The sequence below is a fragment of the Carassius auratus genome, chromosome 39 (assembly GCF_003368295.1).
Source record: "Carassius auratus strain Wakin chromosome 39, ASM336829v1, whole genome shotgun sequence".
Classification (NCBI taxonomy): domain Eukaryota; kingdom Metazoa; phylum Chordata; class Actinopteri; order Cypriniformes; family Cyprinidae; genus Carassius; species Carassius auratus.
The window spans coordinates 3,302,087-3,329,851 of NC_039281.1; the positions used below are offsets into that span (position 1 = coordinate 3,302,087).

At 36.9% G+C, this 27,765-nt stretch overlaps 2 protein-coding genes across 2 annotated transcripts in view; one reads left to right on the top strand and one right to left on the bottom strand.

Moving 5' to 3' along the window:
* LOC113057695 (transcriptional activator protein Pur-alpha-like) lies at positions 1–1,552 on the bottom strand. The gene has a single exon (XM_026225176.1). The coding sequence runs from the start codon at positions 1,430–1,432 to the stop codon at positions 599–601; it is 834 nt and encodes a 277-aa protein (XP_026080961.1). The 5' UTR covers positions 1,433–1,552; the 3' UTR covers positions 1–598.
* A 1,649-nt stretch (positions 1,553–3,201) lies between these two features.
* Positions 3,202–27,765, top strand: part of LOC113058011 (pro-neuregulin-2, membrane-bound isoform-like) — a 54,474-nt gene continuing 29,910 nt past the window's right edge. Inside the window, exon 1 of the mRNA XM_026225683.1 lies at positions 3,202–4,746. Coding sequence (XP_026081468.1) covers positions 4,335–4,746 — 412 coding nt within the window. The 5' untranslated portion in view covers positions 3,202–4,334. The remainder of the gene's footprint in view (positions 4,747–27,765) is intronic.

The window sequence follows — 27,765 nt, forward strand, 5'->3', positions numbered from 1 at the left end:
GAACAGCATTTTCATGCCATTTTTTTTTTTTTTTTTTTTGAAAGTACATTTTAAAATATGCTAAAAACATAAGGTTATCAGTTTTTAAACATGGAGCAGCTGCTGTCAAGTTGGCAACATGATTGACTGGTGTCAGTGCTGAAGTGTTTAGAAAGCATATCAAATCGTATCGTTTTTATATCAAGTGTCATTTTACCATTGACTATGTATGTTCTTTTATTTCGAGTATTGACATTATTTGCTGTGTCATGAGTTGTCTGAATAAAATTGTGTGTGTATGGTTTTCAGGATGTTTAGATATTTGTACTGGAAAACAAGTGGGTTTTTGCAGTGCATAAGAGCTTGAATGTGTCACACACGTGGGTAAAGGGGGATATACACACACTCCTGCACCATCCTGGACACGGATCATACATCATGTTGTGGATAGCAGCGTCTTACTGTTAAATGGTGGGTAAGTGGGTAGTTTCCGGCGATGAGTGAAGAGATGCAACTGTTTGAGTCTGTGAGGGTTGTGTGTGTGTGTGTGTGTAGATCGATCCCAAATTACAGTAACGTCTGATTATCATGTCATTCTTCCTGTACGCACAGGTATGCATTAGTCCTCGTCCCCGTCGTCCCCGTGCAGGCCCTCCGGTAGCATCTCGCGCGCCCTCCGCTCTCGGCTCCGCTCCTGGATCTTCTTCATCTCGTCCGCGTACTTGCAGAAGGTCGTGCCGAATTTGGACCAGACTTTGCAGGGCACCGTGATGGAGTTGCGGTAGGTGGGCTTCACTTCGCTGACCCGCATGAAGACGCCGTACTTGTTGGAGCCCACGTCGAAGAAGAAGCGCTTGTTGTCCACGGTCAGCGACGTGCCCTCGGGCAGCTCCGCCGGGTCCTCGTCCACGCCGAAGTCGTCGATGAGTTTGGCCAACGCGTCGCGGAACTCGATGAGTCCCTGAGCAGGTAGAGCGATGGTCTGGCCTTGCGAGGGTCCAGGGCCAGGCCCGCGATTGACGGTCTGCCGGATCCGGAGAAACCGCCCCCTCTGGTTCTCCTTCAGATCCATGTAGTACTTCCGATTCTCCCGCACCAGGAACTCGCTCTTAAGCGCCCTCCGGGGCTCGTCCTGCACCGTGTCAGGGTTGCTGGGGCCCAGCTGGGCGTAGTGCTCGATGAAGTCTCCTAGATAGTCGCGAAACTCCACAGCGACGGACATGGAGAGAGTGAGGCGGCTCTTGTTTCCCCCGGCCCCGACCTCTGCTATCTTCAGAAAGCGGCCTTTGGCGTTCTGCTTCACGTCCAGATAGAAGCGTTTGTTCTGAATGTCCACCCGCTTCGAGGCGAGCTCCTCCGTGTCGTGCTGGAGCCGCGATGCAGCGCCCTGTTGCATCGGACCGGGGCCTGCGGCGAATCCACCGTGCTCACTTCCACTGTCTCTGTCCGCCATGATGCAGCCTCTCCGTCTCCCTCAGCCCTGCTGCAAAAGCGACTGGTGCTGAGCGACTGCGGAGCTCTCGCGAGATCTGCTGCCAGAGACGCTTAATAAAAGAGGAGACGACAACCTCCGCGTCCAGCGGCCAACGTGGATCAGGTAAGCAGCAAAGAACGCAACCAAGGTAAAAAACAGTAAACTAAATATTTTAGAGGGTTACTACACGTGACATTCCGAGCTAAAACGTGTTATATTATTCTTGTAACACCGCTGTATTGTTTTAAAAGCAATTGAATGTTTAGTTAGCCTATATAAAGGATTCAAATGTATATCAACATCTTTTTTGAAAACAAAAATATTTTTAATTATATTAATTACTGTATAATTTTCAAGGAATGTAATAAAATAATTAAAAACTTAATATGAAATGGTCTATTTTCAAAGTGTCACTACAAAACACAAGTTTTACGACATTCTGCAACCATTTGTTGATTCTGATGTATAAACCTAGCTGTCATAAAACTACCTTCTCTATGTGGAAGATTCATGTCGAAGTTTAGCTGCCCCTTTTTTTGTCAGGATGTTTTCACAGATGTTTCCATTCAGATGTTCGTTCAACGTACTGAAGCATCAACCTCTCCACTAACATCCATTCACACAGAATGTTCTTATACGCGTTGCGCATTTATTTAATTTTTTTTTAGCTCATCTTGAAGTCTCCGTCTGGTGGGGGGTCTCTATTTCTGCAGTCCGCGAGATTCTTTAGATCAGTAGTGTGTTGGTAAAAGTCATATCAGCGTTATGATTGCGCACAAAGCAGTAACTTCTTCATTAAGTCATTTGGATCTTTTTTGCCTTTCTTTTGAAGTTTTTTTTCTTTTTTCTTTTTGACTTTATGGCTTTTTGTCTGTTTATCACCAGGTGTAGATTATTACTCTCATATGACTCGTGTGCATGTGTTTAATAATTGTATGTGTGTGAAAGGGGAAAGTATAAACGGAAACTAGAAAGAATAGGAACATCTTGGTTTATTGCTGTTAGATATTTTAACACATTCCCTTGCATTCATCTCATTACATTATTTGTGTATAAGTATAAGTAATTGGCAACAATACGCTATAAAATTAATTGTAAAATGACATGATCACAGACAAAATGCTAGGACTTAGTAATGGTAATGATATGGACTAATAGACGCACATATCTATTTGCTGTTCAGCACCACGGACAGCGACAGCGCCGCGCCCACCGAGACTGTTTATTATGAGTGAGTGAATTAATTCTGAGGTTGCTGAACATATATGTGTGTGTGTGTGTGTGTGTCTGTGTTTCATTTATTAGACAAATGTGTAAGTCAAAGACAAGATTAATGAAGACATAAAAATAAACATTCTAGAAAACAAGTGAACGCATTCTCAGAAATCTAATATTTGAATTAATGTCTGTTCTGTACAGTTTAAAATCGTTTACACCACTTTGATTTTATAAATAGCAATGATTTCAAAGTTATTTTATGATGAGGGTCTTCTATGTTTTGTGATTTTCTTGTTCCTGCAAGATGGTTATGATGCATGTTCAAATATTAATAATATTCTTGATTAATAATTAATATTAATATTAAACAAATATGATTAAATTATTTTAAAATAAATATAATTAAATAAATAATATTTTAGTTCAAGATTATTTCAGCACGTGAAAACAATATCGTCCCGAGTCTGAAGCGAGACACACTCGGGTTGTGACTGCAGATGTCGCCCTAAAGCAGCCTCAGGACAGGACGGCAATGGCACATTCATTCTCTCGCGACGCGTTTACGCATGATGTAACCCTAAAGTTCAAGTTAAAATCCAGTCCAAAACTGTGCACAAAACAGTCCTCAAGACTGTGGCGAATCATTCTGTTTATTTAGCTTGACTTGTCATGATGGCGCAATGAGCGGTCCCCTCCACTCATTATAGATCCCTGGGTACATGGCAAATACCCGCAGGACCTGTTGCCGGGGTAAATATGGCTGAAAGGATGGTCGGTGGTTTGCTGTGTATCTGTCTTCTTGGCGCTTGGCGGATCGCTTTTTGGGGCAAAATGGTGAATGTGACCTGAATACGGATTGTTCTCGAGTAGAAAATCACGGCAAACGCACTTTTCACAAGGCATTGATTGCATTCTAGCTGCTTTTCGCAGCGTTAGTCATCGCGTAAGCGGTCTGCCGCGGTGGCCCGCCTGCCGTATCTCTATTAGTTGATGTCGCAAGCGTATTTACACAATTTACGCACATTTGCGCCGACAGACTGCCTGCTTTCGAGGGATCTCTTTGTACGGCTGGTTGGCCGGTCGGACGCTTCCGTGTCATTAGTGCATTTGCGCCCAAGAGACGGTTGAGATCTGCTCACGTAAAGCCACGGAGCGGAAGGAGCGCGCTTGTTGCATCGCCCAGCCGAACAGCAGCGCGTCGTTTGCGCGGCGGAGCGCGTTTTTGAACCTTTTTTGCATCTCTGCCGCTTTTGTGTGCACGAGCGAGGCTTCTTTCTGCCCGTCCGCGCGATGTTCATGATGGTGATGATGACATTGGCTGGATAGAGCTAGCTATAGAGAGAGAGAGAGCGATAGATAGATAGAGAGAGAGGGAGTGTGTGCGAGAGGAGCGTCTTGCAGCAAAGGAGCGTCATTTATGCATGCATGCTTATTGAGTTTGGGGATTGTGTTTGAAGGAGAATGCAGCAGCCCAGCAGTGACCGGGGCTGATTCTGGTTCCTCAGCGGCTGGTGTTTCCCCGTCACCAAGTGCATGGGGAAAACAGTACACGCAGATGGCATGGACACTTGCGCAAGCCCATTCGCACTCAGTCCCCCAGCACCTTCTGCCCCGAGAGCACTGCAGCAGCGCCGCCGGCCGCCCCTGAGCCACAGCAGACGGCATGAGGAGGCTTGATCCGGTGCATTTCTCCATGCTCGTCATCGGGGTCTCCTTCGCCTGTTACGCCCCGAGTTTGGATTCGCTGCAGGACCAGGCTTACCGATCGGCCGTGGTGATCGAAGGCGAGGTGAGCTCGCTTCCCGAGAACGTCTCCGTGGAGCCTTACAGTGTGAATGTCAAAGTGCTGGACGTGTGGCCGGTGAACAGCGGCGGGCTGGAGCGCGAGCAGCTCGTCACCGTCGGGGAATTCGGCTCCGAGGCTCCGTGCGTGGCGGTGGAGAAGCACCACAGATATATCTTTTTCATGGACCCTACGGAGGAGCCTTTAGTATTCAAAGCGTCGTTTGCTCCTCTGGACAGCACAGAGAAGACCCTCAAGAAAGATGTTGAGAGCATATTGTGTGAAGACTGCGGTAAGTTTATTCACTGTGACTGTGACTGTGGCTCTTCATTGTAAACGGATAACGGCTTGTTCTCGCAGAGCATGACACCGTTGCGTTCTGCTCTAGAGGAGAACGGGAGATGGGTCGCTTGTGTTTGGGCGTCTCTGCAGTATTGTTCTAATCACCGTTTTAAACATTTAGTTGTACACCAGTACACACACACACACACACATACAAGCATTAAAGCAGAGAGAGAGAAAGAGAGCCATTGACCACATTTGTGGCAAGCCCCTTCAACCTTTATTCTGGTAAACCATCAATAACTAATAATGCCTTCTTCACTTTCAGCAATTCAGTAGATTTTTGAAATAAGTATGTGTTTTTGGAGATTTTTGGATTAAGTTTTGTAAGAGAATACTATTTCGGTCTTTCTACTTTAAAAATGTATTGTTTATTTCAATGTGTTACTTGCCGTTTCTTTGTAATTATTTGTGATAATGGTGTAAATCCTATATTCAGTGTAGTGTAGGCTATCTATTCAATTACAGCTTTGGCTTTGCTTTGCACTGTCCCAGTGGTGACAAATATTGTACCATTGTTACTGGTAAAACATTTTTTTCTGTTATTTTGTTTGAGGATCTGTGGTTTAGATATCAAGTGTGTGCTTCCAACTAGAATGTGTTTGCGATTGTTGTTTTACAACATTCCAATTTTGCTAGTAACTGTTTTTCTTTTATATCCCAATAGTTTCTAGTAACATTTCCCCCTCATTAGTTGGAGTTGCATGTTTGACTTTTATTATGTCAATTAGTCACGTGATAATTACTTATTATTAAGATTAAAATGGTTTCATTAAAAATTCTTATACAAACTGAGTAGGGTGTAATAAATCAGTATTACATTGTAAATCCTAATTACATTTTACACCAGCACATTTTTTCCCCCAGTGTCATGTCTATACATAGTATTAGGTAACTGTACTAAAATTAATTATTGGAACTGTTAACTAGACCAAATTAAGTGTTACTTGTAACACTGGACTAGGTTCCAGCAACAAAAGAAATATAGCTTTAGTCTGAAATTATTACTTGATATCTGAACCTCAGATCACCAGAGGAAACACAAACAAACATTTGTTACCTACAATATAGCAAAATGTCACTATTGAGATTAGTAGAATAGGAATAAATACTCTTATCAAATAAACAAATACATGTGACTATTAAGTGAATTGTTTTTAATCACTTTTGGAATAAGTAGGCTGCTAGAATAATTAAAGATAACACTAGAAACATTCAAATCCATACTAGTTAGAAACAAATGTTAAAACAGTTTGCCACAACCATCAGCTTGACATGCATTAAATTACCAATTATTCTGTACTCTCAGGCAACAGAGTTCAATCAATATGAAGAAATGTATATGAATCTTTAGGCTAAGAGTCATCCATGTTCATCTGCAACATGTGATTTCACATAATGCTCCATGATGTGCCATGATTCATGCAGGTTATTAACCATCTCATGAAGTTTAAAGTGTATGTACGGTGAGAAGCATCAGATAGTTCTTGAACATTGTTCATGGACGGCAGCATTTCAGTTAGCTTTGTGTTGGCATCAGGAAACCACGTGATGGGAAACTGGAAATCTGCTGGCTGTGGTTGGTTCAGGATCCGGTGGCAGTGGCAAGGCCCCTTACAGAAAGGGATTCCCATTCAAATGCAGACAAGCTCTGGCTTCACAGTTCTAACCTATTATAATCTGACATATCGGTGAATGTTTTATAGCCTGCAATGACATGTACGTGATTTCATTTAACAAGACTTTTCATTTAATGATGTTTTCATTGTATTATATTTACATTTTATGAATTGGAAATGGGCATGGGCTCATTTTCTTAAGAACAGCGAGACTGTTTAAAACATTAGCTGTATTTTAATGCAGAGATATGTTTTATTTCTTCAAATTGCTTGCATCTTGCCTTGCAAATCAGTTAATGGCTTTCAAGTGACCTTCAGAGGAGGTGTGGTTAAAATTAGGATTTGTTTTGGTGATAGATGTTAGCCTCAGCATTATTACTTTTATGTTGTGATTTCCACTGCAGTTGACATATGCACAAATGATGAGTTTTTGCTGGAATAACTCCATCGTCCAGAGACAGAGCCTTCAGTGTTCTCTCTTTAATTCCTGTGTGTCTTTTCTCTTAGTCTAATGGCATATTATAAAATGAGTTATAATGTTACCCTAAAACTATATTACATGGACTTTCTGTTTTTTCCCTATTCTGTTCTGTTTTAGGAAACACTGTATATGAGACAGACAAAAATGTGTAGTGCAGTTTATAATGCATTTGGTGTATAAAGTATATGCCCACATCCCCACTCTGCAAATGCCTCTTGACTTCTTGATATAATATAATATAATATAATATAATATAATATAATATAATATAATATAATATAATAAACATAGCCTTTTTAGCTTCCGCTGCAGTCCTTTCTATATATAAAATAGCATTTAATTTAATATAATACATGTGCAAGTGTAAAAATATAAACGGGTTGCATATTCAAATATATTATATATATATATATATATAATCATATATATATATATATATATATATATATATATATATATATATATATATATATATATATATATATATATATATATAATACATTATCAGCAACAAATTGATCTTATGAATAAAGGCGTAATTCAGCATGTAAGTACATTTATTTAAAATAATATCTAAATGTAAAATAGTATTTTATAGTTTGGTTAAAAAAAAAGGAAAAAAAGGTACTTTTTTAATCAATCTACAAAATATTGTTTAATATTTAGATATTTTTATATACTATTTGTTTAGAATGATAAATGTCATATATAAATATCCGTTCTGTGCTGAGAACATGATATCCAAGCTGAAGTTGCCTCACTGTATGTGTCGCTGTGCTGATAGTGATATATGAGTTAATTTGTGAATGAATGGAAATGGCTTTTGTTTACTCAGGAAAAGTTCGGGCAAAGTGAAGAAGGGAAAGATGTGTCATACAGAAATATTTTATGTGAAGGAGGTCAGGTAATTTTAAGAGGATTTAATGGTATTTAATGCATAGCTTTAGGGAAATTAACAATGCAAAAGCCTGTCACATAGTGAGTGTTGCTGTATGTTAGAAAGAAAATGAGAGCAGTCTTGATGCACAGAGATCAGTGTGCTCAGAAATCCAGCTCTGAGACTGAAAGACGACAAACAGACGGACAGGGTTTGAGTGAACATCTAGTCCAGTGCGACCGAACTAAATGTGACTGATCAGAGTGACCATACCTTGAACTCTGCAGCAGAAAGTGAGAGAGAGTCTGCAAGTTTGAATGTGCTTGCAGGAGAGGAAGAGCATTGAGAAAGTGTGTGTATGTGTGTGTCAATGCCGATGAGAGAAAGAGAGAGCAAGAGATCTGGAGCTTGTATGAATTATGCAGGCTGCAGTCGAGAGTGCAGAGTTTTAGCTGAACATGTTCCTGTTCTCTCATTTGCCTCTGATTTATATTTCACAGTAACTTCTCCATGTGCTCTTTCAAACACACAGAGAACAGAAAGCCGAGGGCAGTCGAGTCGGCATGTTCACGCCAGATAAAAAGCAGCCTGTCAAATTCACTCAGATACGAAATGGGAAAAATTAATGAACGTATTGATTGCACATTGTTTAAGTATTCCATTGCAAACAGCAGTGCATTTGCCTTCGCAATATTATTTTCTTTCCCTCACTGCAGTGTGTTAAACATTCCTGCACAGCCCCTGAAGCCATGAAGACATGCAGAGCATCAGAGGCGGCGTCACAGAAACAGCCCCACCTCCTGGTCAGATTATGGTAATGCAGGCAAAATCTCCCACTGGGGGAGAGCAGCCCATGTAGAAAAAGCTGGTGCTTTTAAATCTGATGTGTATAGATGCTATATGAAGTTGTATTATAGGAGCAAAGGAGTTTCATAAGAAGCTTAAAACGACAGTGAATGCCCTTTAAGCTGCAGAAGGACAGTTGAAGTTTAGCCAGTCACTGTTTTATCGAACAGCACTTAGTTTATCCTCAGTCCCTTGACACATGCTCACAAACCTCCTCAGTAGTTTAGTGGCTTTTAATTGGTACATGGACGCTTACGATGCAATCTTTGACAGCAGTTCTCTTTTGCCTATCATACTGGATGGATGAATGAAATCATATCTGTGATATGAAAGACTTCCTGTTTAGGTCATGTGGTAAAGCGAGGTCCAAAAGTTTGCAGAAATAGTTTTATTTAGCACATTTCTCATTTACAGTAACATTTGACATGCCATTGCAACACTATATCTTGAGTGTACATTAAAATAAAACAATAATTTTTATTAAATTAAAATGAATTACATAGTATTTTGTACATTGCTCTTTTGCTTTAATGATGGAATGCAAAAGTCTGAAAAAATGCAATATTTTGCACTGAATTAAACATTTCTTTGCAGTTAATATTATCCACATTTTTTGTGCGTTTCTCTTTTGCTTGAATGACAGAAGTGTGCATAAATGCTTATTTTACTGTTAATAATTTGTAATGCAGAATGTTTTAATTTTGTCTAAATTAAATTGTATTTCATTTCAAAATATATTTCTAATATGTGAATTTGAATGACAAAAAAAAAAAAAAAACATTTGGTGAAAATAATAATTAAAAAAATCTATTTAAAAAAAGAAAATACATTTTTCCATAGTTACAATGCAGAAATCTGTTCAATTATATCACGAACATCTGTGTTTAGAAAAGAATATGAGAAATTTATTGGTAAATTTGTACAGTATGTCACCCTTTTTCTTTAATGAAAGAATGCAAAAGTTTGCTTTTTTTATTAAAATGAGTATTACATAAAATTATGAAATAATTAAATACTAAGATTAAGAGTGAAATGAAAAATAAATAATAAAAAAATAACCTGGATTTCTTGGTGATTTGAATATTGCAAAACATTTAGCATCGCAAAAGAAACAATTAGAGAAAAAAAACAGTTTTAAACATACTTAGCATTTTTGCTTTAATGACACAACTCTAGAAGCTCTCAGACTTTTAGACTCCACTGTATGCAAACAAGACAGAAGAATCTGTCTGTCTGTCCATCCGCCCAGCGCTCTCCTATTCAGAGAGACAGATATCAGATGAATCTGTCATGAATTCAGCCAGAACGGCATGAAATGAAAATAAAAGTAATATATATTTTGTACTATAGCAAGCACACTCCTGATTTCACAAATCTGTGGAAAAGTAGGAGGGGAGAGATTACTGAAAGCGAAGGGAGTGCAAGAGAGATGCTATTGCGGAAAAAAGAGTGGAACAGGGGAGGAGGTAAGTAAATGAGAGTGGTAGAAAGAGAAAACCAGATGCACTGAAGGGGGAGGGGAGCTACACACCAGAAAAAGAGAGAGAAAGAGAGGGAGGAGGGAGAGTAAAAGAGAATAGCTTTCCCCTTTTTGCTCTGCTGCGAGCATCTCATCAACTATTCATCACTTACTGTGCCCATCTCTCTCTCTCTCTCTCTCTCTCTCAGTCTTTCACTTTGCTCTCTCTCTTGCTCAACCCTCATTCACGCTATCCTCAGCTCTGAGAGATGTGTCAGGAATGTCTAATTGAAATGAACTGATAGAAACACATTGACTCACATTGATAAGCAGGTCGACTCAGCTGAGCTCATTTCTGAGACGATCACACCAGGGCCTGTTCCACACATGCTGCGTCTGTGTATCTTTCCGGCGGCCATATTAACTAGGGATGGGTCATGATGCTCTTGTCAATTAGTGAGGTCGGTTTTTTCTTATATATTTTTAGCTTTGGTATTTTTAGCATTTGTGCTTTAATAAGCATGCTGCACTTTCGTTTTTGGTTTACACTTCAAAACCCGCATCTATTATCTATATTGAGGGACCCAACACTGGGATTTAATTTTTCAGTTAAAATTATTCTTATACTTAAAAATCTTGATGTCTGTGTTCTGTTTGACCTTATTAACACATATATTATATGCAGGAAACACAAACAGAATTGTGAAATTTACTGTATAAAGGTAAAATCATTTTTTGGATGAATGAATCGAAAATAGTGCTGTACACTTAATCCAATCGCAGTGTGGACCAATGTCTCTCAATATTAAATAGCAAAAAGACATTTAAATATGATATCTGCATGTTTTCAAGTGTTAAAAGCATTCAGGCATTTTAAGCATTCATATGCATTTCACCCTTTCATTTGTAAAAAAAACAAAAAACAAAAAAAAACTTTTCAATAAAAAAAAAAAAGCCTATCGATACAATTACGTTTGATTTAACTTGAAGAAATTATGACAGCTATATTATCATTTTACAGCAGAGTGTACTTCACAAAGTAATAATAATTGAAAAAAATGTAAACTTTATTTTCAGAATCAGAATGAGAATGAGCTTTATTGCCAGGTATGTTTACACATACGAGGAATTTGTTTTCGTGACAGAAGCTCCGCAGTACAACAGAATGACAGCGACAGAACATAAAACACATAATAAAATAATAAAAAATACATACTTTTTAAGGAGTATCCCACAATTTTCCTTCCATGTTTTGATTTTAATAATAAACCTCTTGTTTAGCACTTTGTTTGCCAAGAAATGAAAGGAATGGTAACATTTTTATTTGATTTCATTTTAAAAGATTAAAATTTATAAAAGTTTCTTAAACAAAAATTCATTTATAAAAGTTTTTTAAATAAATGAATCTTGATTTGATTACCACTAAATCATAAATCAAGAATAATTAAAACAGACAACACAACAAAAAAAAAAAAAAAAAAAAACTAGAAACATTTCTCAGGCTCCTATTTTAAAAAAAAAAAAAAAAAAAAAAAAAAAAATATATATATATATATATATATATATATATATATATATATATATATATATATATATATATATATATATATATATAATTATATTAATTATAAATTCAATTAAACCTAAAAAAAAAAACTGAATCCAGAGAAATGATTACACAGGGAAATATAGAAAAATATTTACATATTGCTGCATTAACATGCAAATGTTAGAGTTGTGGCATCTTAGAAGCAGAAATAAAAGTATAATTTCAGTTTTGAGTCAATTTTAGCCACGTCACACAGGAAATAAGATAATGCACTGGAAAACTCAAAATATAGAAATATAGAAACAAAATGAACTGATTAGTCACATTGCATTTCGGTCTCCTTTTGTGGGCGTTTGTTGGCTGAAATAAAATGTTATGTTTACTAGATCTTTTGCCATTTGTTAGAGGTCTGATTACTGTAGTGGAAACAGACCTTCGTATTCAAGGGGGTGATAGAGTTTCCTTCAAATGCCTGTGCCATTAAAACATACATATTTTATTCACTATAAAAATGTCAACTTGTACTTTATTTTGCACAACAGTAGTTGAACTGAATGCCCTTTTGAACTTCATTTGAGCATATGCACAATTTATGTTTGTTCAAGTAGAGCTATTTTCAGGCTTTGGGGATTCAGAAGATGTAAAACAGTTTGCATGAGTGCCTTTGCTGATCTTAAACTTATAAACTTATGGAAGTGTTAATATGCTGTGATGAGGTGCTCATGTGGTGGAGGTGATGCTAATGTAAGCTCTTCTCTTCTCGGTTGTCTCTGATAGACCTGCTGTGTCAACTGTGCTTTTTTTTTTTTTTAATACCAGCTGGTTTTTCTCTATGGGTTCCATTGGGACTCTGTGTGTTATGGAGTATAGATCCCATGTGTAAAGCACACACTGCACCTCATCTTACAGTAAATGTAAATAAATTAATATTTTGCACTAAAATGATCAAAAGTGACAGCAAAGTCATTTAGAAATGTCCTCTTTCTTAACTATTTTTGAATTATCCTAGTAAAAGCATATCACGGTTTTCAAAAAAAATTATCGAGCAGCAAAACTTGGTAATAATAAGTAATGTTTTTCAGCTGCAAATCAGCATATTAGAATGATGTGACACTGGAGACTGGAGTAATGATGCTGAAAATTCAGTTTTGCATCACAGGAATAAATGACATAAATTTATAAAATAAAATATATTAAAACAGAAAACATAGTAATATTTCACAACATTACTGTTTGTAAAAGACTTTTGAACAGTACATCATGAATCGTTTCAGCATTAAGATATGATTCGACAAATTGCCTTACTTGTGTTTTTATTTAAATATTATTTTTGTTTCTGCTATTCTTGTGTTTGTATGATGTTGATGTTCACAGATACAGCCTCAGGTTCCAGTCCCGTTCCCCCATCATTTGTAGCAAGTCAAATTAAATACCACAAAGATTTTTGAAAAGCTGCAAAAAAGCTGTTGTCTGAATTTTGTCAATGTTGTGGTTGTCCAAAAAATTAATGTACGTAAGACTTTGACAGATATGCACACACATACATATTAAAGAGTGTTTTGAGGCAAGATCCAGGCCGCTCTGGCACTTTCTAGTAAAACTGGAAATAGAAAGCCATAGTGTAAATATAGGGATGGATTTTGTAACCCTAACGAATGAGGTGCATGTTCATTCAAACTAGTCACAAGGGCTCTTGAGGAGAATTGTGTGCTGCTGGTGATATTGAGGAGCGTACTCTTATTTCCTCCACCCTGGAGAGGTGGCAGGTGACACAGAGAGTCTGTTGTTGGTGTCAAAGGTCACAGTTACACTCATTGCTCCTTTTAACTATGGGACGGATGGAGCTGCAGTACCAGCATCCACTGGAGAATGTTTTAGCTGCTCCTTTAATTGTATAATTATTCTGTCTATATCTCTCTTTCCCTCCCTCTCTCTCTTAAGAGTAGTTACCATGGTGACAGCTGTGCGCTGCAGTTATCATACTGATCTCACGCACAGATAGAGGTGTTTCTGTCTTAAAAATGAGATCACAGCCTAATAATATAATAATAAACAGGTTGTGCAGATGCAAAGTATGACGAATGTATATTTTCTGCTTGACAGTAATGATAAATTGCATTTATATATGTGTGTGTGTGGACAGGGGAGATCTGTGTTATGGCATTTGATTTGAGTGCCTGGCTACAAATAGCGCAAGCCTGATCATTTTCATAGCAGATGTGAGTGATCCATTTGTTTCTGGAGGGCAAAAAAAAAACAAGTCAAGGAAGGGGAGAGAAGCGTGTGAAAGACAGAGCAAGGGAGTGTGTGTACTGTATGTATGAGAATGGAAGAGTAAGTGTGTGTGTGAGGGAGAAAGAGCAACCCAGCTGACCTTCAGAGTGTGACCCTTGATGAAAGGCTGGAGGAGATGGCACGATCAGATTGGGTGATGGTGGGTGTTCGGGTTCCAGCTGGGCTTGGAGTTCAAGCATCATCCTACTATCACATCACACATCGTATACACAACATGCAGCATCTCTCTGTCGACTTACTCTCACATTCAGTTTAGTCTGTTTTATTGGCAAGTAATTGTATGGCCAAAACATTTGCAGTTACATGCAATTTGTGTAAAATAGCAATAGTATAAATGGAGTAAACAAATAATGCTAACTATTGCCTGTTATGCAGTGTGTAATATAGCTGTATGTGAATGCAAATGATCAGCAAAGTTGTAAAACTGAAAGTGCACGATAAAGTTATCATCTCCCAAAAGGAGGACCAGCCTAAACGAGTTGTCAGTAATTCATATAACACATTTGCATATTGCAGCCTATGTTCTCCATTGGCTGTCGGTGAACAACTTGACATGCCCTCAAACACTGAAGCTTATTCATGTCGAGAAGATGCTGTGAAAGTAAATGTGGTTTTCTTTCTGTCTAAAAGACGAGGCTGCAAAGAATCAGTGCTTAAATTTCATCTTTCTTTTTTTTTTTTTTTTTCATTGTACCACAGCAGTACAACCCCAATCTTTTTTTGTGTTCCCGATTCACAAATCACTTGCTCTTGAAAGATGGCTCAGTACCCAGTTTATTTGGACCAGCTGGCTCCACTGAATCACAACCTGTAGGTATGATAAATAATAGATGTTTATTTCTATCGAGTGTTCAAAATATGGAACTATGGTAATGGGCGTATCGTTTCTGACACATGCTGTATGCGGTAGACCAATCACAACAGACTGGGCCATCTGACCAATCACAGCAGAGAGGGTTTAGAGAGACTGAATCTTAGAACTGCTTCGAAAAAATCTTTGAGAATTGTTGGACAATTAGGTGAAAATGGAAATTCTGTCATCATTTACTCACCCTCAAGTTGTTCCATACCTGTATGATTTTTTTTTCTTTCACAAAAGTGGAAGCTTCAATGCTGTGGTTTCTAGAATGTTGGTAACAAAAAGGTTGCTGGTAGCCAACATTCTTCAAAATATCTTTTGTGCTCAAGAGAAGAAAACAACTCATGAGAAGATGATGAAAGAATTGAAATTTTGTGGTGAAAGACAATCAGTAACCACATTTTTTCAAATTAGTTTCTAGATGTCTTTCTTCAAGATCCACAGTAAATGGGAATCTGTACTACAAACCAGTCATGGTCAAAACAATCATAATCAAAACAATCTGTCATCACAAAATATACTGTAAACTGTATCATCAATATCCAACTTTATCTACATACATACAGTAAACTTTTTAAAATAGCTCATAAATGCAGCTTTAAGAGTAAGATATTACAAACATGGTTTTCTGTAAAGCAGCTTTGAAATGTATATTGTTAATAATAGTGTTATACAAATACATTTGCTTTGATTTGACTGTGCAATTATTTCACCTTATGTAGTTTCAGCTAGGGGTGGGCAATTGTAATATTTTTTTCTATATCATTCAATATCCATATTCATCAAAATATTCATTTTATACAAGGGAAGTAAATAAATCCCAGATGTGTGTTGGACTTTGAGATTAAATGTAAATGTAATATCTTTGCTTTGTGGTTTTTCTTTCTGGATTAAACATAAATTAAAACATGGATGAAAACATATATTAGTTGAATGATATCCCCTTAAAAATTATAGTAATAATAATACTTTAGTTACATCAAACTTTTACTTTGGGGATTTGTTGTTAAGGTCCTGTGATTATCTGTCAATATTTTTCTCAAATGAAACGTGTAAAGCTGCTGAAGTGATTCTCCGAGCAGCCCTGAAGATGATTTTCATGTGTTCATGTCCTCACGTAGTGAGACGGCAGATGTTAAAGACACCACGAGTTTGACGGGTGCTTCAGTATGTGTGTCAGAGATGAAACCATGCCACTCATTCACACTGACACTGCAGACTTTTTAACAACACGCACCTGAAATAAAAAAAATATTTAAAAGTTTATTATCAATATTGTTTTTATTTTATTTTTTCTGATAAACAGCAATATCGCACAGCTCTAGTATCACCGGTTTCAGACAAACCATCCCCTAAAATTGCATTTCAAACAAAATAAGCAGTGACTGGTCACTTTCCAGTTAGCTGACTTGGACATTTCCTTTCCTATCTGTCAGTCAGTCAGATTTTAGGGGCATGGGTTGTCTTTGGTATGTGCTTGTGGGTTAAATAATGTTCTTATCAACCTATAATTTCTCTCTGATTGCTTTAGTTGTTAATGATGTTTAAGTTGGTTGGGGATAGTGTTACCGAAAGACTTTATTCGGTAGAGGAATATTATTCCATTCACACCTTGCTTGGCGAAATCATGGGCAGTGCATAACCAGCTCACTCATATGTATGAGGCACCATGCCCCAATTTGATATTCAAAACATTATATTCCCACTTTCCAGCATTCCCCATCTGAGGAATGAACTGTGACAGGCAGCACAGCTCCAGGAAAATAAACCCTGTCATGGCGCTGCGGCTCTCACACAGAGTGGTTTATTTTCATATGTGCCTGCATGTCCCAGAGGTTGCCAAAAATAATTATTTTTTCCAGCTATCTTACTCTAGTGCAGATCCTCTTAAATGGCAAAATATCAGTGTTCCAGTAAAGTCACAATTTGCAGTCGGTTGCTCTGTTCAGTAGTTCACTACTTAACTAAAAACAAGTTTTTTTTAAACACAAGAAAAAGAGAAGAAAAAAAAAACCTTGGTGGGTTGTTTTGATCTGAGCCAGTAAGTAACCTTGGCATTATGTTAGGAAGTTTTACATGGACAAGTACAACTCTATTCTTTTCTTGACTAGTTTCAGTTCCCACCTGTGATTTTTCCAAGTAAGATATGTTCCTGGATCAACATCTTTTGATGATCCTGGATCAACATTATTGTCAAAATATATAGACTTAACCCAATCCCCACCCCTTAACCTAGCCATACCCATAATTTATTCCTTAAATCAGTGTGAAATGATAGCGGATTAACAAGGGCATAGAAGCACCTAACCCTGATTCTAAGCCTAAAACAGATATTTACTGAAAGGTTATATATCAATTCTGATCGGTTGATTGGAATGTTGTTAAAGGATCAACGAGGATGTTGATCCAGGAACATGTTGTACTTGGTGAAATCACGCTCACAGTGAGGGCACATGTAGTGCTCCCTCAAACACTATAAGTGAAAGGACCTGCTCTGAAGAATCAATTCAAGACTCCAAACAGTTTATGGGCATGTTCTAAATGGTACACTGCCACTTTAGAATGAGGAACACTTATTCACCATTAACTACGACTTTTCAATCAATAAATTCCTAATTTGCTGCTTACTGTTACTGTATGTTTAGGTATTGGGTAGGATTAGGGATATAGAATAAAGTCATGTAGAATAAGACTTTAATATGTGCTTATTTAGTACTAATAAATGATAATAAATAATAAATAATATTTTAGTAATATGAATGATAAAAAGCAAGTAGTTAATTGTTGTTAAAATAAAGTGTTACCTTAAATGGTAATAAATATGCATATTGTTTAAAAAAAAAATTGGAAACTATTTTTATGTATGTGTGGGCATAGATGTATGTAATATAAATAATGGATATATATATATATATATATATATATATATATATATATATATATATTTGGATATTATTTAAATTATCATTTCAATGTGTGTGTGTGTGTGTGTGTGTGTGTATATGTGTGTGAATGTTTAATGTTATACATGATAATAAAATATTAGATATAAAATAAATAATAGAATAACAAATTATATGTGTGTGTAATATTTTTTCATTCTGTGCACATATTTGCATATAATTGAATATTGTAATATTAGTGTGTGTGTGTGTGTGTGTGTGTGTGTGTGTGTGAATATTGTTTAACATTATATATATTATAATTACATAATATCATTAAAAATTTAAATAATAAATTTATTTTCTTTTCTATAATAAAACAATTTCTTAGTATTGTTGCTTATGTGATATTATTTGTGAGCATGGGCAATGATTTTTATTTTCCAGTAAGTTCTCTCTGTTTGGTGGAATGTTATTAAACCAGCTTATTAGGCCAGCCTCTCTCTCTCTGACACATAAAAGCAGTCTGTGGTTTCTCATGTCTTAATGCTGTCTGTTTCCATTTCGCTGTGGGCTTCCTCTGCTGTCATATCCAATCTGTCTAAGGATGTGTATTGTATATGCATTTAACAGTACCTTTAGTCTTAAAGTGAACTCTCTGCTAGTGTGAATCAGAGTCCGTTTGAGGTATGTGGACATCTCAACCATGTCTTCTGTGTCATAAACTCGTGCCAAACAATGATCAGTGGTGTAGACATGGAAAAGGCTTTAATTGTACATGCTCAGCTGAAGAAATTCAACCTCCATTATGTTTTTTCTCTTTCATGCAGGATTTAACAATGAGTGGTTTTTGTGGTTGGAGGAACAGATTCACTCTGAAAGCTACAGACGGAAAGAGTGAGGGAGAGAGAGACATGCCCTCTTTTGGCTGTCAGTATCATTGTGCACATTCATTCTGGTCTGTTCTCTATGTGACAATCTGTCTCTTTCTCACACACACAAGTGTCACAGAGAGCTGGCACACACTGCAACCAAGTCACGTATGTCCATATGTCCACCTTATGTGTGTGTGTGAGACTGGAAGTGAACCGCTAAGATAATTTGCCAGTCAGACAGTATAGGGATGGGACAAGCTTTGTCCCCAGAAATTAACTCAATCTTTAAAAATATCCTCAGTTTGAAGTTAGTTTTTTTTTTTTTGTGTGTGTTCTTTTATTGAGATTATTAAAAATAATTAGTTTTTGTAGTTTTGTATCCTACATATGTGTTGGATATTTGCGTAAACATTCCATTTTAGACCTTGGAGAGCTTTACTCTTTCCTAGTTCATTATTATTATTTTAAATTACATTTATATTTATTGATTATACTACAGGGCTGTTGAATGCTTGAATTTGATTGGCTGATGAACGTTCTAAGGTGTGCAATTATTTTCATGGAAACGCACAGCAAAAGTAGTTCCAGGCAGGTCTTGATTTCATGTCCATATCACTTCGCCTAACAATTTCAGTTATTTCAAAGGTCCTTTACACCCTACAACAACAAAATAACCACAATGACTCTGACCAAGTAAATAAATATAATGAACAACAAAATAAAAACAGCTAATTAATTAAGTGTTTTTGCCTCAACATTTTTTTTATTGTGTACTGAAAGCACATGGTCTCTTTCTCCCACTCTCTCTCCTTTACAAATGCACACATGTACAGTAAAGTACAGGCACACAGAAATGTGTTTTCACTGTTTTTATCAGTACAATAGTTTAGCAGCTTAAAAGCTACATGACATTTCTATAACATTGTTATAACAATGTTATAACAGTGCTGTTCTTGAAGCAGATTAACTAACAGTTTTGCGATAAGTTGAAACGCTGAGATACTCTGGAGAGACTTTGGTTATTCAAAGACGCATAATCACTCTCTCTCTGTTTAATAACTTAATTAATAACAACTTTAGTCTGCTATCAACAGCTCAAGCCTGTTACGAGCTCTTAAATAGTGTTTTGGAATTAGCAACAGAGGCGTGGGATGCGATGTGTAAGAAAATGAATCCTGCACAAAAGAGTGTTTTAAGGACAAAAACCTTACAAATGTCTTGAAATACATCTGAACAATGTCTTGAGGTGTGGTAACTGTGGCATAAGTGGAATAATTGTCCGTTGAATTATTAGAAAATGATGCACAACTCAGTGTGCATTATATTCTAATAGTTCAACAGCCTGTTGTCAATTATTCTTTAATTAAATTACTATTACTACTGCGCATGCAATACCATTCGATGTTTTAGGTTCAGAAAGATCGACTGATCAAAAGGGATATTATGTTACTCAAGATTTCTGTTTCAAATAAAAGCTGTTCCTTTTGAACTGTCTATTAGTCAAAAAATCCTGAAAAAAAATGTCTGACAGTTTCCACAAATTATGAAGCTGCACAACTGTTTTCAACACTGATAATAATAATAAATGTTTTTGAGTATCAAATCAGCATATTAGAGAATCATGAAGAATCATGTGACACTGAAGTCTGGATTAATGATACTGAAATAAAAGGAATAATTTACATATCATTACAAAAGAAAACAATTTTTACCTGTAATAATATTTGACAATAGTGGTCCTGATGAATTGGAGACTGGGTCTTGACCAATAGGAGACCATCTAATAATCACCCATTTTCTTCAGAAAATTTGCAAAACTAATTCTTCTTTGTTGTTCTCTTGTCTTTTCTTTATTTTCTCTCTGTAGCTGCTGTCATTCTTTCATAAATGCAGTTGCCAGAAAGGCTGTGTTGTAGACTTGACCCTAAACTTCACACACAAACTCACACACACTCAGATATTAGCTCTTTACTGCTGTTCTTTCAGGCACCTTTCAGACAAGCTTTCATGTTACTCTTATCAAGCTCACTGTTCACACGCTCTTTCTATTTCCTTTGAGTGAAAAAGTGTGTATGTTAGTTGTGTATATGTGTAAGCAACCATATGTGTGTGTGTGTGTGTGTGTGTGTGTGTGTGCGCACTTGGGTGAGTTTCACTTCATTGAAAGTATTATTGTCAGTATGGCCTAGGACTTTTCTTCCTAGATTGAAGAAGGGAAAGATAAAGAGGATCCCAGTAGATAGAAACTACGGTGATAGAAAGAATGGGAATCTGTAAACTTATTGTATTAAATATATATTTTTCTTAGATCAATCTTGTAGCTTGATTTATGCAAAATTTGCACAATTTTTGAACTATTTTTAACTTGACGAATTGTCTTAAAATACAAATATTTACTTTTTGAGGTTTGATGCAATGGTCATTGTGTCATGATCACCAGCTGACACTCCATTCCATATCCATAAACCATTGTCCAGACTCTTCTCTGGGTGAAATTTTACTTCACCCAGTACGTTAAAATAATAAACGGCTATATGACATTAGTTAGACTGCGTTTATGCCACGGACGAGTAGCAGAGCATCTCTTCAGCAAGCCAGAATGAAACTGAAAGTAAAACGCAGATGCTGTACACACAATCATCTTCACTAAAAGTAGTGTGACTAACCTATCTTTCCAGTGCTGATGCCGTGCGCTCTCCTATTGCGGTCTTTGATCTTGACATGAGTTGATAATTAATAAATGCAGCGCTTATCTTTTGATTTTGTTGACGTGAACTCGAATTTACATTTAAATATAGCGCAGCGATAGAAAATCAGATTTATATCAATTTTGCGACAACACATTTATGTGGCCAAGTGTAAATGGAAACGTTTTAACAAATCAGATAGATATCCGATCAGTGAAGATGCATTAAATGACCAGGTGTAAACAGGCCTTAAAAGCCTGGTGTTTTCACTCACTCTTTGTGAAGGCTTCTATCTGTTGCAGCTGTAGTTCTAGACACTTCTCTCGTGTCTTGTTTTCCTGGTTCTTGATATTGAGCCTGTTTATCTGGATTACTCTCTTTGCCTCAGCCCTGAACTCTGTCGTTGTTAGAACTGCTTATTGTGTTTGACCTCATTCCTGTTTTGTTTGGATTTTTAGGGATACGTTTAGAGACCTGTCCAAAGGTTGCTGTTACTTTAAAATAAGTAACGCACAGTCAAGACACTAAACCCCTCATGGAAAATTTGTATCTTGAAATTCATCCCTCACATTTGTTAAATATTAAAGAAAATATCTAGATAAGCTCATTAGTTGACCTTGTTGGAGAACTAGTTTAGTACTCTGACCCGTTGTTTGCATCTTTTGTTGGAGAGAGGCAATGAGACTAATGGAAATTGATAACTAAATTGCAGAATGTAATGAGGACTGCAGTGGAGATGAGATCACAGATGTGTCTCTGCAAGGTTGTTTAAGGGTTACAAAGGATAGACAGGTTTTTTAACAGATGTACTGTATGAGGGTGACCTTGCACACTCTTTAGGTTAACGCAGCACTGCTCATCCGCCTGTTCTTCTGCTATGCCTTACTTCCCCGAGTGCCTGTTAGCATGAGATGTACTGCCAGATACACCAACACCCGTACTGTAAAAGCTGGTCTAAATAGAACCCAATTAAAAAACATTTTGATTCAAATACAACTGCGAAAAGTAATTGCACAGTAACCCATTAATGAAAGTCTATGGGTTAAATGCAGCATAGGGTTTAAATGAAGAGATCTGCAGAGAAGAGATCTTTATTTCGTCTTTAAAGTTGTGTAAATTGTCTGTTTTAGGTGGATTAACTTATGTGTAAGTTCAATGTAAGGAGTTTTCAACAATAGTTTGTTTGCAATCTGCAAATTCTTTTGGGGAAGTCGTGGCCTAATGGTTATAGGGTTGGACTCCCAATCGAAGGGTTGTGAGTTCTAGTCTCGGGCCGGCAGGAATTGTGGGTGGGGGTAGTGCATGGACAGCTCTCTCTCCACCTTCAATACCACGACTGAGGTGCCCTTGAGCAAGGCATTGAACCCCCAACTGCTCCCCGGGCGCCGCAGCAGAAATGGCTGCCCACTGCTCCGGGTGTGTGCTCACAGTGTGTGTGTGTGTGTTCACCGCTCTGTGTGTGTGCATTCGGATGGGTGAAATGCAGAGCACAAATTCTGAGTATGGGTCACCATACTTGGCTGAATGTCACTTCACACTTCACATCACTTCACAAATTCAGAGGGAGGGCAGGGCGTGAAAAGCAGTATGGATGAGATGGTGGAAAGTCCACACTGTACTGGTTTAGACACTATTACAATAGAAAGGTATAAACACAACATATGTTGGACGTGATCCTAATGTTATGAAGAGGAGCGATTTTTCATCTAAATTGAAATCCTTGCCTGCCATCGAGGCAGTGGATATAGGCCAAGCAACTAACCTTGATTGCAAACAAGCTGTTTTGAAAGTGAATCCCTTTCATATGAGGGATGCGGTATATATGTCACTCCTGAAACTTTCCTCCATGTACAGGGTATGTGGCCATTGGTGCTGTTAGCAGCACATAAAACAGAAGTGTCATCCAAATTCTGAATTGATTCTAGCCTTCAAAAGCGCTACAATTTAAACACTAAAAAGCTTCAAAATCAATGAAACTCTCTAAACTGCACATATAATACGTTATTTACAGTGTTTTTACGTGTAGCATTTATTAATATCTTAATATTATTATTTCTTATATTAACCTTTTGCACACACATGCATTATCCACTTTTTCTTGCATTTTTCAGTCAATTTCTTTCCTGCCCAATTTTGTGTGTTATTTAGTTTCGACTCGGATCCAGATTCATCTACAGGGCGTTTCGGCTGCTCCTTTCCCTCGAGGCACAGATACATCTAATGGACCCTCTAATTATCTCTTCTCATCCCTGTTCCCTTGTCTGCTCATCATACTTTCTCTCTGCAGCTTGGCTCTTTTGTTTCTCGCTCTTTCTCTGTTCATCTCTCAGTACTCTGTCCTCTCTGGTGAGCCTGTAATTTGTTTGTCTTCTTTCCAACAATCTCCCAACATCCCCCACCCATCAGTAGGTGTATCCCTGCTGAGTGTGATGAGGGGTGGGACTGTCCTACACTGTTCTAGTGTGGAAACACACACACACACACACACACACACACACACACACACACACAAGTCCCGTCTTCATAGCTTACTTTTCATAATCCAGGCTCAGCATGAGGGAGATCAGCTACAGCAACTGCAGGAGGATGAGAGAGAGAGAGCAGCAAAGGAGAAAGAGTGATACGAGAAGGAAAGATGGACCACGGGAGGGAAAAAAGAGGGGTGAGGGGTATTCATCAGTAGTTCTGTTTTGATCTACAGTAAACCGATCTAAACTTGAGAAGCAATTTAATACTTGTTTTTTTTAGTGGGTAAGACTTGTTTTTTTTCAGTGGGTAAGACTTATACACTTAATTCAAGATTTTTTCTCTGAATGTCTTAATATTTTGTGCAGTTTTGCTTCTTGAGTCAATTTATCTTTAGATATTTTACAGGAAAACATGACAGATTATTTTTATTTATTTATTTATTTTATTTATTTATTTAGGTTTTTTGCACTGTGCAAGTACTGTTATCAAGCTGAGGAGAATGAGTGGGGTGTGTTTGTTTGTGTGTGTGAAGGAAAGAGTAAAGTCGTGTGATATCTGAGCTCTGGCGTGAAGCTGAAGTGAAAACTGCAAGCCATCTAAATCTGACCTTGTTTCCAGAGAATTATGGAAACTTTCTATCACAAGCTCTGCATTCACTGTCACGTTCTGGCATTTTGCTCTGTAAGATTTTTTCCTAGGGAAAAAAATCTTTTTTTCCTTGCAACTTGGATTAATTAAGTTCTGTTTATATACAGTAATGTTTAAAAGTTCGGGGTTATAGTAAGATTTTTTTAAGATTTTGAAAGAAGACTCTTGTGCTTATCAAAGCTGCATTTACTTGATAAAAAAAAATGCAGTAAAAACATAAAATAATAATAATAATAATAATAACCATTTACTTTTTTGGATGTATTATAAAGTGTAATTTATTCCTGTGATGCAAAGCTGAATTTTCAGCATCATTGCTCCAGTCTTCAGTGTCACATGATCCAGTCTAAAAGGCTGATTTGCTGCTCAAGAAACCTTTCTTGTCAATGTTAAAAAATAGTTGACAGTGCTGCTTCATATATTTGTGTAAACCATGATACATTTTTGATTAATTAGACGTTTAAAAAAGAACAGCATTTATTTGAAATAGAAATCTTTTGTAACATTGTAGTAGTATTCGTCAAGTAAAAAAATATATATTGATTTGAATGCAAAAATTTGTATTGTTTTACTTGTAGAGACCTTAAAGAGTAGGATGAGCCATCAATTATACAGTGTTTTCCTTGACAGCAGGCTATTTTTTTAATATCTGACCTCTGGCTCTGTTTGACCAATCAGAATTAATTTTTTGGAGAGCGATGTCAAGAGCATAGAGTTAAAAAAGGGAACCATTTGATAAGAAACATTTGCAGATCTCTGAGTTTTGATTGGTGATTTTGGCAAATTTGACCTAAATATAAGACATTGTTGAGATTTCTGTAACTCGCATCTGTTTTCTGGAGAAACACCTAAGAAGCAAGAGTCTCTTTGTGATATTGGAGAAACATAGATAGAAATCTATTATTTTTCTTGGAGGCATGTTGTTTTCAGTTTTTCTTCTTATATGGACAGTTCAAATGTTGATGTTGACATCAAAATGCTTCTTTCTCCAGATCATGGACAGGTCTTATTGCGTTTCATATTGCAAAATCAGATTTACTTCATCCAATCAAATTTCAGAGTGATAATTTATTTTATTTTTTTCTGCCAATTGATGGAAAATTCATCCATAAATATCTTTCCAACGTGAAATTTGCTTTATTTATTTAAATGTGTATTTACTTATGTTGCTATCCCAATGGATTTATTTATCTGCAACTGCTGGCTTTCTGTTGAGCATCCCAGCAGATAATGCTGTGTTTTATATCACATTTTGTTTCATATGGCAACATCAGATTTGTTTTTAGATTCAGATTTCCTCTCCACCGCTGGACAAGTTTAACAGTCACTGCTTTCACCTCCATGGGTTTGTTTTTAATAAAAATCTGAAATGTCTTTTCTGGTTTCACTCCAGCTGAGGGCCGTCTGGAAGAGAGATGCGGTTACGTGACGGTTCACAGCAATAGCTAAGAATGAGTCGGTTAGTTGTCTGTTCATGACAAGCTCATGACAAATGCTCTTGCATGCAGGTGTTAATGAGAGTTAATGGTTCTCTGTGCCATTTCATATGAGCATCTAGGCTTTATATATATATAAATATATGTATAATGTGTGTGTGCTCCACCGGACAGCTGTACATTTGAACCTTGAAGGAGAAAGAGAGGGGTGGTCGGTGATAAAACTCCATCAGAAAATGCTGATTTGAGCTAAAGCATTCATGCACAACTGCAACCTTGTGCAGCTTCACACACACACACACACACACAAACACACACACACACACACACACACACACACTTCTGTCTTGTGTGAATTCAGAGACTCTTACATTAATCTTGTGCCAGCCGTTTTCTGCCACTATTACCATTGTTTGATTTTCAACTAAAGTAATAGTTGAGATGCATGAGGAGAAGTATGTTATCAAATATTCCAGACTGGTCGCTGAAAATATTTATATAGAGTATTGATCGATTTGACTTGATAGGTATCAAATAAAAAAATGCATTGCAATTTAAACATATAAAAGTTCAAAAGTTTTAGGTCAATATTTTTTTAAAGACATCAATGCTTCTTCATGGATTCGTGAAAGTAAAGTCTTTTGCATTGTTCTAAAAGATTTCTATTTGAAATAAATGTTTTTCTTTTTAACTCCGTATTAATCAATTAACCCTGAAAAAACCATCGAGGTTGATGATAATAGAAATGTTTCTTGAAAGCAAATCAATTCCCCAATCTTGATTATTTGTTCACATGCTTAATAAGAAGTTGAACTAGTTTTGAAAGGGAGAGACTGGTCTTGTATTATAGACCGACAGTCAGTTTCATCACATACTGTTGGCCTTCTTTCTGTGGAAGAAGGAAGAGAGAGAGAAAACAGCGACGGAAATACTACTTCTAATAAAAGACTTGCAGGACTATCAAAGCAAGTGGAAGGAGCTTTGGGTAAAAAGAAGAAAAGACATCCTTCATGTGAGCTGTCACTATTATCAGTGTGTGCGTTAGTGCCTGTGTGTTTATACATGGATTTACCGATCAAGCAGAAATGCCTCTTATTCTTACTTCGTTTGGACATCTGTCCCCAATACTTCCAGTTTGTGTCACTGATAGTTTATACAAAAGAAGCTAAATGTAACTGTAGTAGATGGGGTTTAATGGATAGTACACAAGTTTGAGTCTGGTTGGGGTTTATTTTTTCTGTCCTTTCAATAACAAGTGGCAAAACCAAAGTTAACATAAAATCAAGGATTTTTTTCTATGTAATTTGATGGAAACAGGGTATTCAGGCAAAAAAAAAAAATTAGGGACTTGATTTTATCCATATGGAATCAACCGTGAAAAATGTCTTTGTAAGGCAGGAGGTTGAAAGATAAGTGGACTTGATAATGTCATTCAAAAACAAGCATATTTTCAGAGGCAGGGCTAGTTTTAATTTTGATGAACGATTTCAAGGACACCTTTTATTTTAAATAAAGTGCATTGATTAAAAACTATAATTATATATTGTTCAAATGTTTTTGAAAGTTTTTCATCTAATATATATTTAAACTTTACTTCAATTATCTAAAATGTTTTTTAATAGTTTTCTTTAACAACGACAACACTGCAACAGAGTCCCAGTGCTTACGTTTTTTTTTTGGGGGGGGGGTGGGAATCAATCTATTAATGTTGTCTGTCCATGTTAATATGTTTTACAGTAATATTGAAAAAATGACCCACATCCCTAGAATGTATATGTCTTTCTGTATTATCAAATTCCTGACGGAGGTTTCACTCTCTGGTCGAATGAAGTGATCTGAAGTGGTGGTATATTCATGGTACAGTGTCGCCTGAGTTGCTGAGGCAGAACATTGGCTGGTATTGATGAGTGAAGCTGATTTGATGGGCTCAGAATGAGATTTTTCACTCTGCTGTTTGTGAGCGGCAGTTCTGGGGTTCCTGTTAACA